Raw genomic sequence first — 12650 nt, forward strand, 5'->3', positions numbered from 1 at the left:
ACAGACCATACCTTTCTGAAAGTGCCTGATCTTGTTTGATCCTAGAAGCCAAGCAGGATTGGTCCTGGCTAATACTTGGTGGGAGAAGTAATAATGGCTAACACTGATGCGTGCACTGTGCAAGGCACAATTCTAAGTGCTGGTCCCTAGAAGAGCCGCTGAGTAAACAGAAGTACAGAGCAGTTCTGCAGGGTCCCTGGCTAGCAGTTCAGGGCCAGGACTTGAACCCAAAGGGGTCTGTCTCTGATTAATGCTCACATCACTGTGCCATTTTCATTTCTGCGTTTCTCTTTGGGTGAGTTTCAGATGCTAATGTGCGCTGGTATGGCCTTCTGGTGCACTGGTCCTACAGCGTGTTAGGCTGGTACTGGGGAGCTCTGTGGTACATTCTGCATGGGACATTTCTCTGGGACATTTTGCAGGTTGAAAGCACATCAGAGGCTTCACACAGGGAAAACGTTTAACTGTGAATCTCAAGGCTGCAGCAAGTACTTCACCACACTCAGCGACCTGCGGAAGCACATTCGAACCCATACAGGAGAAAAGCCATTTCGGTAGGCCTTGCTGTTTTCTCTTTTCACTGACCAGGTCTCAGGTGGGCATCTTGATAGGAAGTTTTCAAAGTAGGAAGAGAATTCCCTCACCCATTTCCTTCCTTGGTGGTGTTAGCTTCCCACAGGGTAGCAGTGACCACCTTCTGCAGATCGGAGGAGGGCAGATGGGCTCAAAAGCATCTTTCTCTGGGTGATGGCCGCTGTTCTTCCTCCTTTTCTCATGCATTATTTAAAAGGTGTTTATATGGTAGATATTTTTCTCTGTACTAGGGAAGTACTAAGATCCTTAGTCGAGGGCGTGGGTGGGGGGGGGGGGGGGATGTAGCCTGTGCTACAGATAAGACCCTGTGTCAACCACCCCTCCCCTGAAACAAAACTAAACACCCTTAGTTGAGTGGGAAGGAGGTACAGAGTTGTAGGCAGTATCTGAATCAGCCAAAGTGACTTGAGCATGGAGAAGGGAGACCTACCTAAGAAAGGTGGCTTAAATTGTTTCTGAGCATGCTCATGAGGGAAGGTAAGAGAAGGAGGCTTAGCTTAGTGTGGTCTGCATGCTCTGTTATTATTTGCTGTTGCTTTTAATATCTCATGTTTGTACACATACAGAATATGGGGATACATCAAAATCCTATTTTTAAAGTTTATTTTTATTTCTAAGTATGTGCATCTGTGCATGTATGTCATGTGTGTGCTGATACTCATGGAGGCTAGAGGAGAGTGTCAGATCCCCTGGAACTAAATTTGGGTCCTCTATGAGGGCAGTAGAGGCTCTTGACTCCTGAGCCGTCTGCCCAGCCGCATCATCCATAGCAGAAAAGCCTGTAAGTGTGAGGTGGCTTGTAGCATCCTCTTTCCTTCTGTTCCAATGTAACACATGGCATGGTTCCAGGCCTTCAGTAAGTGTTCAGAAGTAGCCTTGGATGGTTATAGGACATTTTTATAAGGTAATTAGTTTGTAGGGATCCCCATAACTGTGATTTAAGTATTGTTGGCGATTTCCCATAAACAATGTCCTTGAATGCTGACAGGGGATACTGCTTAAAGTTATGGCATCAAATATGCCACCCTTCCTTTTTTAAGTCATTCATCCTCTTTAGCACACTTGGAGGCAGTTAAAAAGTCTTCGGAACCAGCTAGCTCTCAGATACCAATTAAATGAAATTAAGGTTTTAAATTACAGATACATTCCTGAGTCTCAGCCCCTTTAAGAACAGGAGCTTAAAGTCCAGTTGGTTATTCTGCAGACGCTTATACACCCCCACCACGTTGTTAGGGGGACTCTTATTTTTATATAGATACATGCATTTATTTTTGTGATGATTGAAACAGTTTTGTCTTGAATATTAGAGGAGACCTAGGTATATACAATGATGATTCTATGTGATTAAAAATCAAAAGTCTGGCCGGGCAGTGGTGGTGCACACCTTTAATCCCAGCATTTGGGAGGCAGAGCCAGGTGGATCTCTGTGAGTTCCAGGCCAGCCTGGGCTACCAAGTGAGTTCCAGGAAAAGGCGCAAAGCTACACAGAGAAACCCTGTCTCCAAAAACAAAAAACAAACAAACAAAAATCTCAGCACTCGGGATACAGAGGCAGGCAGATCTCTGTGAGCTCCAAACCAGCCAGGGCTACATAGTGAGACCCTGCCTCAGACAAACACCTTCGCCCCAAATGCACACAGAGATGAAATAAGATGGGAAATGAGAGATGCCTTAAAGGACACATGTAATAAATACATTAGTAATCCTGAGGAGGTGAAGATTATTCCTGGCTTTGATTATCAAGAAAGTATGTGGGGGCTAGGAGTATAGCTCACCTAGCATTCATGATGCCCTGGTCCTAAGCTTTTGCACCTCATAAGCTAACTATAGTGGTGCTTGCCTATAATCCTAGCTACAGAGTGAGTTCAGAGCCAGCCTGAGATTCATGAGACCTTGTCTGAGACAGGGAGGGGTTAGCTAAGTACTGAGGGTTGTGGCTAGTTCTCAACTACAGCCACTTGCATTTGGTTTGTGTTTTTATGCTGTATTTCCAGCTCCATGCATACTTTTTTTTTCTTACCGTTTTGAAACAAGGTTTACTCTGTAGGCCAGGCTATCTGTGAATTTGTGAGCCTCCTGCCTCAGCCTCTTGGGTACCAGGATTGCAGATGTATGTCTGTAGGCTCAACTCTCTTTACTCACCCTTGAAATGCATAATAATTCAGTGGCCATAGATTTTCCACATAGACTGTCACTGTCAGCACGGTTCTGTCCAGTAATTAGCCAGGTTTTTATTGCTAGGATGCTAAACTCTTGCCTTATCTACAGGACTCTCAGTTTCTGATGATTCCAGATGTGCCTCCTTTTCCTTCCCTTTTTGTTACATTTATTTATATTCATTCATTCATTCATTCGTGTGTGTGTGTGTGTGTGTGTGTGTGTGTGTGTGTGTGTGTGCGCGCGCGCGTGTGCGCGCGCGCGCGTACACACGGGTGCATTTGTATATCACAGTACACATGTGGCAGTCAGAGGACGACTTTAGATAGAGTTGTTTCTCCTCTGTCATGTGGGTTCCAGGGATCCGAACCCAGAACATCAGGCTTGGTGGCAAGCCCTTCTACTTGGCCTAGCCATCTTGCCAACCCACCCCCGATTTTTTGTTTTTTTTTCCCAAGACCTCTCATTCCCGCCTCTAAAACTACTATGACTGAGCAGATCCTAGCGTTCCAAACATTTGCTCTAGTGTGCAGGCACAAGATCTTCAGGATCAAGTTCTCTTATCAAATGACTTGTTTGTCTTTGTATGAACAACTTGTTTAGATGTGATCACGATGGCTGTGGAAAAGCATTTGCAGCTAGCCACCACCTTAAGACTCACGTCCGGACGCACACTGGTGAGTCGAGGCTGGTTGCCATTCTTTTCTTTCTTTCTTTCTTTCTTTCTTTCTTTCTTTCTTTCTTTCTTTCTTTCTTTCTTTCTTTCTTTCTGTTTTTTTTAGGGGGTGGGGTGGGGGTGATGGAGGGGTTATTATTTTTCGAGACAGGGTCTCTCTATGTAGCCCTGGCTGTCCTGGAACTGCCTCGGTAGACCACGTTAGCCTAGAACTAGAGAGATCCACTTGCCTCTGCCTCCTCAGTGCTGAGATTAAAAGTCACTGACTTATGCCTGGCATACTCTCCATTTTTCCCTTAAACCTTCAGCAGACCTATCCAGGTTTCTCCTGAGACCTGTAGAACTAGGAAGAGAGCAAGCACAGTCAGCGTGTCCTTCGCCTACAGTGCCTGTTTTCTTTCATGAAGGATCTAAAGACAGAGTCAAGAATTCAGCCTTAAGCCATGAAACCAGACATAAGGCTTGGGAAGAGCTGTGAGGCGTCAGCAGGCTTCCTTCTCTTCCGGCCATCGCTGCTGCTTTCGCCTGCCCTGGGTGTTAAGACTGAGAAAGACTGCTCTGTTGGTTCAGTTTTGAAGAGCTCTTGCTCAGACCCTCCCTGTGTTGTTAGAAGGGAAAACTTACCTCGTGGTGAAACTAACATGGCTTCTGCATTGCTGCAGGCGAAAGACCCTTCTTCTGCCCCAGTAACGGCTGTGAGAAGACATTTAGCACTCAGTACAGTCTCAAAAGTCACATGAAAGGTCATGATAACAAAGGAACAGCATACAGTGCACTTCCACAACACAATGGATCAGAGGTATGTTCTTGTCTGCCGCTCTGATCTGGGCCCTGCAGGGCAGCAGTTGTTTACAGCTGTTGAGTCCTCCATCACCTAGAGGAGGAAAAAGTGGCATGGTGGGAGCCAAAAATGTCTCCATCATCGCTTTGTTCATCTCCTGTTCATCGCTTTGCCCCGCTGTGTTACTGTCTAGCAGGCGTGGGGGAGAAGGTGCCGCCGACTGGCTTTCCAGACCTAGGCAGTCTCTCTTTTACCCACCCCCATGTGTGTTCATGTATGTAAGGGTACATATTGGGCAATCTGGCCCTCGTGTGCACCTGCTTGAGATCAGAGGACACCTTAATTGCTGCTTCTCAGCTGCTGTCTCTCTGCTTCTATTCTTTTGAGATAGGTTCTCACATTGGCGTGGAACTCGCTAAGTAGGTGAGGCTGACCATCCCGAGAGCTTCCGGTCTTGTCTCATGTCTTCCAGTGTATAGATTACAAGTGTGTTCCACACCCCAGCTTTAAAAAACAAAACAAAACACCCCATAGGTTTAGGGGCTTGAAATCTATGGGCTGAGCTGTCATTCCAGTCCAGGGGTTTGGAGCTCTGTTTTGTTTTGAGATAAAAGTCTCACCCAACCCAGGGTAATTCTCCTATCTCAGTCTTTGATGTGCTGGTATTATGGGCATGAGGCCCCAGGCCTGGCGTGGAACTCTTAAGACAGTGTCATTTTCCCATTCAAGACTTCAGTAGGTGACAAGTCTGTACTGCATTTGGAATGGGAACTGACATTGCCTCACATGTCTGTCAACATCAGAGAGCCAGGCTTAGTCTAGAGGCTTCCCTTGCCCCTTCGATTGTCTGAAGAATAAAAGGTTTGAGAATGCCTGCCTGAGGACACTGAGCTGCAGGGGAGGCCTCTGTGAGTTTTAGGAGGTTTGGTTTACTGTTCTTTTTATTTTATGTGGATGGGTGTTTACCTCCATGGACTTGTGTATATATACCACCTGTGTACCTGGTACTCTTGGAAGCCAGAGGAGGCCATTGAATCCCTTGGAACTGGAGGTACAGCTGGTTGAGAGCCACTGCATGGGTGCTGGGAACTGAACCTGGGTCCTCTGCAAGAGCAGCAAGTGCTCTAAACCATTGAGCCGTCTCTCAAACTCTGAGCTCCCTCATTTGTTATTCTTTTTTCTTCTCTTTCTGGTTTTTGTTTTTTGTTGTTTGTGGGGGTTTTTTTTTCTTTCTTTCTTTTTTTTTTTTTTTCCGAGACAGGGTTTCTCTGTGTAGTCCTGGCTGTCCTGGAACTCGCTCTGTAGCCCAGGCTGGCCTTGAACTCAGAGATCCTCCTGGCTCTGCCTCCCAAGTGCTGGGATTAAAGGCGTGCGTCACCACCTCCCGGCTTCATCTGTTATTCTTTATAAGCCTGTCCATCTTGCTTCCCTACAGCTCCATTTTAGAGAGATCTTGGGATGTTTACTGTTGCTCCCCACCCCCCCCCCCCACCCCCCCCTTTTTTTTTTTACATTTTGTTAATTGTGTGCACTCGAGTGCAGAGTCATGGAAGTTGGTTCTCTCCTTCCACCATGTGGGGCACAAGGATTGAACTCAGGTCATCAACCTTGGCAACAGGAGCCTTTACTTCCTGAGCCATCTTGCCAGCCCTCTTGCTCTTTCTAGTTAGGTAGGAACCAGTGACCTAAACCTGTTTTGTGGGTGAAGAAATGGAAGCTGGTAGAGGAGTCTGTCAGCTCTGCCTTGAGATTGTGTCTGGAATGGATTCGCGTTGCTGAGCCCGCTTCTGGTTTTGTCTGCATCTTTGCAGTGAGTGACTGATGGGGTTTAGCACCTTCTCTCCTCCCTCCCCAGACTGCCACCTCAGCTGCTCTGGCCTGAGGCTGCAAGGACCTCTGCTGCTTCTAGCCCTCCAGTCTGGATCTCCTCAGCTCCAGGCTAACTTAGTCATTGGTCCCCTTCGGAGTAAGGAGATTGAGAAGGTATGAAGGAAGGTTTATATTTGTGGAGAGACAGCACACTCAGAAGTCGGTGGTCTCTAGTTTTAGACAAGGATCTTTTTAAAGCACTCTCAGTGCTCGTTAAAGACTCCGTGGGCAAAGGTGATTGCCCCAGGCCTGATGGCCTGCGTTTGATTCCCTGAACCGTAGTGAACGCAGAGGACCAGCTCCTGCAAGTTGTTCTCTGACCGCCACGTGTACGCTGTGGCGCCCCAACACTCAATAAATAACGAAAGGGCTCTGAGTTGTTGGTAATAATATGATAACTAATATTTGTTGAATGTTAAATATGTGCCAGACTCTGTTCTTGGTGCTGCCTTACCACCCAACTGTCACCATTCCCACATTGCTGGTTAAGAATCTTGGAGTGCCGGGCAGCAGTGGCGCACGCCTTTAATGCCAGCACTCGGGAGGTAAAGGCAGGTGGATCTCTGTGAGTTCCAGGCCAGCCTGGTCTACAGAGCGAGTTCCAGGACAGGCACTAAAGCTACAGAGAAACCCTGTCTCAAAAACAAAACAAAACAAGACCAAACCCAAAAACCAAAGAACCTTGGAGCAAGGGGAAATTAAATAGCAGCTTGTCATTAGTGTGACTTCGGCAGGCAGTGTGACCCCGGAGCCATCCTCTTAAGGCTTGCACTGTTAGAGACAAAGTGATATTAGTTGTGAAGAGGGTGGCCTCTGGTGCTCAGCAGCCCCCCCCCCATCCCCCCTCTCCTCCCCCCCCCAGTCTTGACCATTCTTCTCTCACTAACTGCATGGCCTTAGGCAGATTCCTGCTGGACACCTCAGGTCCTTCACCTGATGGAACCAGGCAGAAACAGCTCTCCCTGGGGCATAATCAGTTTCTTGTTTTGTAGCAAACAACACTGAGTGTAATAACCAGGGCACTCTAGAGAGAGTAACCGAACTTAAAATGAATCTCTCTCTCTTTCTCTCTCTCTCTGTCCTCTCTCGCTCTTCCTACACACACACACACACACACACACACACACACACACACACACACACACAAACACACACTCCTGAAGAAGTAGGCTCTGTGCCAGTGAAGAAATGGATGTGGTAAAAGGGCAGGAGGAAGCCAGCAAAGGAGAACTTCTGTCTTCCTTGTCCTTTATATAGACTTCCAGCAGAGGGTGTGGCCCAGATTAGTGGTGGATCTTCCCATCCCGAAAGATCAGTGGTGCCAGGCATCAGCTATCTCTCCAGCTCCGCTGCAGCCCTTTAATACAGTTCCTCATTTGTGGTGACCACCCCAACCATAAAATTATTTTTGTTACAACTTCAGAACTGTAACTTTGCTATGGTTATGAATTGTAATGTGTTGTCCAATGGTCCCTGTGAAAGGTTTGGTTTACCCCACAAAGAGGTTGAGAGCCACTGATCTAGATTAGATCTTCCCACCTCAAAGATCCTGATTAGAAGTGGATCTTCCCACTTCAAATGTTACAAGTTATACCAAAACAAAACAAAACAAAAAATCCCTCACAAGTATGTGAAGCCCTTTTTGGGGGTTTTAGTTAATTCCAGATGTAGTCAAGTTGACAACCAGAATAGCCATCACATTGAGCCTTGGGTGTACCAGTGTTCAGTCTTGTACGGGCGAATCTCTGCATCTCCTCTGTTCAGTAGAGGGACGACTCCTGGTCTGAGGCTTGAGGGCCATGTGCAGTGCCAGCCTGGGCCTGTCCAGCCTCCTGCTGACATCTTCACCCAGATAATACTGATCTTCTACAAGCTGACCAGTCCAGACCTGCTTCTCCACAGCATTCATGCAGTAGCACAGGCAGCTAAGTTTCTCTAGTGGTGGAGGTCCAGTCTTGGTGACCCTTCCTTTTTGTCCAACATCCCATAGTAGCTTAACCCTAACAGTCTGTCATCTCTACCAGGAGAGTATGTCTAGAGTCTAGCTGGGTGTGAAGGGTATGCCTGTAATCCCAGCATTTAAGGGTTAAAATCAGGAGGATCAAGAGTTCATAGCCTGACTGGGCTCTGTGAGACAGAACAAAAACCCTGTCTAAAATCCGATCATTTTCCTGGTATCTTCAGTCTGCTTATGGTGTGTTCCTGGATTGCCTGGATTGGGGTTATTATCTGCTTAGTACCTCTGTGTTGGCCCAGGCTCCACAGGCTATGCTGTCTCCATCAGCCAGAGTCCTTTCTGTCTGAACAATAATACAGATAAGGTCTGTTCTTATAACTGCTCGACAGCTTCTGTCCTTGAGAGGAAAGGTCACAATCTTGTCAGTAACCCTCAAGGCCTGGTCACTTCTTTGACATCATCCACTTCCTGTCCTCTCCTTCCATCATGTCACCCTCTTTGTGGTAAATCAAGAGAAGTCCACTCTTCCCTCCAGGTGTTCCACGCCTGCTTTAGTTTCTACTCAGATACCTTTTATATGAAAGGCTTTCCCTAACCATCTAAAACAAGAATAATTCCTGTGCTAGTGAGCTGGCTCAGTGGGTAAAGGTGATTGCTGCCAAGCCTGATAACCTGAGTTCAGCTCCCAGAACCCCACATGATGGAAGTAGAGAACCAGTTTTCTGAAATTTGTCCTCTGTACTTCAGATGCTCCTGAAGCTGAGACCAGAAGGCTAGAGAATAAAGCATAAAAGCTGGTCCTTTTTTTCCACAGAGCACTCATCTCCTGTGCTGTGTGTGTTTTGTTTTGTTTTGTTTTTTAGGTCTCACTAGAATGGAAGCCAGATAGGTGCAGAGAATGTCTTGTTTATTACTGTATTTCTGGCCTGGAACAGTACGTGACGCTCAGTTGTTATAGCTCGCTTATGCTTTGGGCCATTATTAAAGACAGTAAGTGTTGCTACAGCTCAAGTTGTGGCTCAGCAGTTCAGAACAGAAGTTAAAAAAGGTTCTTTTGCAGTGGACCCAGGTTTGATTCCCAGCACCTAAATGGCAGCTCACAATACTAGTTCCAAGGGATCTGGAGCTCTCTTCTGGCCTCTGAAGGCACCCAGGACTTGCATACATACAAACAAAATACTCTGAAACTAAAACTGAATAAATATTTTTTGAAAAGAAAAAGAAAGATTGCTTGAACATAAACCAGCAACACTGAGACAAGTGATCTGATTCCCTAAGACAGCTACTGAGTAACTGGTATGTTAGGGGCTATGGCTATATGGGAGATAGGGGATAGGATGGCCCAAGATGGCATCATACTCCTCAGTGGTATGCAGTTTGAAACTCAGGTTTATTTCTGTGATTTAGTTTTGACTCATTGTTGACCATGGAACTGAAAGGCAGGCTGTGGATAGGTGAGGGTCGTCTGTATGTGTTGAATGTGTACATGGGTGGGAGTGTCTGACCCACCTGAATATAAGCAGGATCCCACTATGGGATAAGTATTGTGGTTCATGTTCAGGATTCCAGAGTTTAGAATTGCCTGGGTAGCAGGATTTGAGTAGTTAACTCTCAGCACCGTCTGAGGGGAGCCAGGGGAGTCCGAATCGAGCCCCTAATGGAAGGAGAACTGACTGCTCAGTCAGATGCTTGTCTTCTGATCACTAGCTCTATATCGGGCACATCACTCCCTTGTCAGAGCATTAACTCCCTCGTATTTCAAGTAAGAGTATTAGATAATACTTCTCCTGTTCACTTGAATAGCAAATGAGTAATGTGAAATCACTTTATAAATAATGAGAGAGCCGGGTGGTGGTGCATGCCTTTAATCCCAGCACTCGGGAGGCAGAGGCAGGCGGATCTCTGTGAGGTCGAGGCCAGCCTGGTCTACAGAGTGAGTTCCAGGACAGGCTCCAAAGCTACAGAGAAACCTTGTCTCGAAAAAAACAAAAACAAAACAAATAAATGATGAGAGAAATTATAATTATACAAATATTAGTAATTTCATGGGTTTTTTGTTTTTTTGTTTTTTCAACTTGAGTCAAAAGATAATTTAAAAACTATTAGCCACTGGCTGGAGAGATGGATTAGAGGTTTAGAGCACTGACTGCTCTTTCAGAGGACCTGGGTTCGATTCCTAGTACCCACATGGAGGTTCACTAAAGTGTGTATGTAGCTCAAGTCTCAAGCGATCCAACGCTCTCTTCTGGCCTCCTTGAACACCAAGCACACACATTGTACACAAACTTACATGCAGGCAAAACACACATAAAATTAAACGAAACTTAAAACAACAGCAAACAACTCCTAACCACTTTAAGAAACAATTGAGCATGGTGTCTCATACCTGCAGTCCCAACTCTTGAGGCAGGATGGTCTTAAGTTCAAGGTTGTCTTTGGCTGTTTAGAGAATTGGAAGCCATGCTGGGTTGTGTGGCGTCCTGCCTCAGAAGAACTGGAGATGGAGCTGAGATATTCTGATAAGAATATGGAAGGGTGTTCGTTTTAAGTTTGTTTTTGTTTTCTTTTTCTTTTGGAGCTGAGGATAGAACCCAGGGCCTTGCGCTCTACCACTGAGCTAATCCCCAACCCTGTATTTTTTTTTTTTTTTTAATGAATTATCTACTTAGCCCCTGCTTTGGATGTGTCTGACCTTTCTTAAGTGACACATAGAGACATTTGGAACCTTAAGGACTTGATGATCAAGTGTTTTATTATGTAATGTGCCACTATAATTTTCATTTATTGTATTTTTTGCTTAATTGCAAATTTTTCTTTCACAGGATACAAATCACTCACTTTATCTGAGTGAGTTGGGCCTTCTGTCCACGGATTCTGAATTGCAAGAAAATTCCAGTACAGTAAGTAGCTGAGGACTTCCTCTTTGAAAATGGAGGAAGGCCGGTCTGACTCTAGAGGTAGTTGTGTTCAGTTGCTGACATGGAGGGTTCTTTTTCTACTCTGGGAATGCCTTTGGCCTGGATCATTCATTTGATGGTCTTTTGGTCCCAGAAGATTTCTTACTTTACTAATTTAAGCAAATAATCATTGAGTGATGTTCCAGCCACCACTGTGCAGCCCAGAGTGTGACCAGGAGGGTGTGGTTTGGCCTCAAGGAACTTGAAGTCTAGTTCGATGTGCCAGAGTTTCAGAGGTCCTGGACTTGTCTCAACCCTGCGTCTCACCTGCCTTAGGATGGTTCTTTCTTCCAGCTCACATCAGTGGGCATTTGAAGGGCCTTGCCATGCAGGCCTCCACTAAGGGAAGAGCCCACTCTGTCTTCTTGTCACTGCTTGTCACTGTGTGCTGACAGACCACTGCATGGCATCCTACTGTTCTGTTTTCTCTACACCAGTTTTGGCGTTTGTGCTCAGGCTAGTCTTCTGTCACTCTTCATAATAAATAATGTAATTGGATGTGTTTAAACATCGACTGAATGACTTAGAAATGTTGTGGGAAAATGCTTCCTTTTCTCAATGTCTTGTATTTTGAGACAGTCTCATTCAGTGTAGTCCAGGCTAGTCTCAAGCTCAGGACAATTTAGGCAGGCTAATTTCTTCAGCCGTCCTATGCTGGGACTACTGGTGTGAGCCACCGTACCGAACTGGAAAACCTTTTCTAAAAGTGTGGGAGTTAATAGAGTCAATAGATAGCATCTGTGAGAATGTAGGTTCTTACCTGGGTGTGACTGTATGTACACCTGTAGTCTCACTGATAAGAGACTGAGGCAGGGGGATCACTGGAGCCTAGCAGTTTGAGACCTGTCTCTAAACAAGAAGAAAATATTAAAGTGTATGCTCTTGTGCTTTCCTTACAACCACAGAATCAGCATTGCTGAGAGTGATTAAAAAGCGTGTTTGGGGGCTGGAGATTTAGGCAAGCACAATGCCCTGAATTCCACCTCACCTCACACACGTGCATGCGTAAGTGCATACATGCCTATGTGCACGTTGTGCTGGGGACTTTAACATAGGCCTACGCCTAATGCATGCTGCATGCTAGGCAAATATTCTACCCTTGAACTAAATCCTCAGCCCAGATAGAAAATTTTCATAGCTAACATTTGCTCATGGGCATAAATGAATATGTTTATGCAAATAGGAAGTCTCAGTGGAGAAATAGAAACTTGAAAAATGAAAATGGGTGTGGTGGGATGTGCCTCTAACCCTAGTACTTGGGAAGCTGAGGCAGGAAGATTGTTAGTAATTGGTGGTCAGACTGTATTACATAAGTGAGACCTTTTCCCAGTAAATAAATCGAGTAAACCAAGCTAAGCTTGGTATATTGATATTAAAGTGAACACCTGTAATCCTAACACTTGTAAGGTACAGGCGGCAGGATTGTAGATTCAAGGAGCTATGCTACAAAAAACCAGCACATTTAGAACTGAAAATTAAGTCAGATAATTCAAAACCAGGGGCTGTCCAGATAGTTCAGTGGAGAACACACTGGCCAGCCAGGCCTGGTGAGCGAGGCCTAGTCACCAGCGTCTCCAGAGGCCTAAGGATTGGCTTTGCTGAGCTGTTCTCTGCTCTCTGTACTGTGTTGTGCTCCTGTGCACTTGAATGAATGCAAAG

The 12650-nt window shown here is 45.7% G+C and overlaps 1 protein-coding gene across 2 annotated transcripts in view; it reads left to right on the plus strand.

Annotated features, from left to right (window-relative positions):
- The window catches only part of Mtf1 (metal regulatory transcription factor 1), a 51550-nt gene that overhangs the window by 21704 nt on the left and 17196 nt on the right, over window positions 1-12650 (plus strand). For both annotated transcript variants that reach the window (XM_036179004.1, XM_036179005.1), the window contains exons 4-7: window positions 423-554; window positions 3355-3428; window positions 4090-4226; window positions 10857-10934. In XM_036179004.1, coding sequence (XP_036034897.1) covers window positions 423-554; window positions 3355-3428; window positions 4090-4226; window positions 10857-10934 — 421 coding nt within the window. The remainder of the gene's footprint in view (window positions 1-422; window positions 555-3354; window positions 3429-4089; window positions 4227-10856; window positions 10935-12650) is intronic.

This window comes from Onychomys torridus, chromosome 2 (assembly GCF_903995425.1).
Source record: "Onychomys torridus chromosome 2, mOncTor1.1, whole genome shotgun sequence".
NCBI lineage: Eukaryota > Metazoa > Chordata > Mammalia > Rodentia > Cricetidae > Onychomys > Onychomys torridus.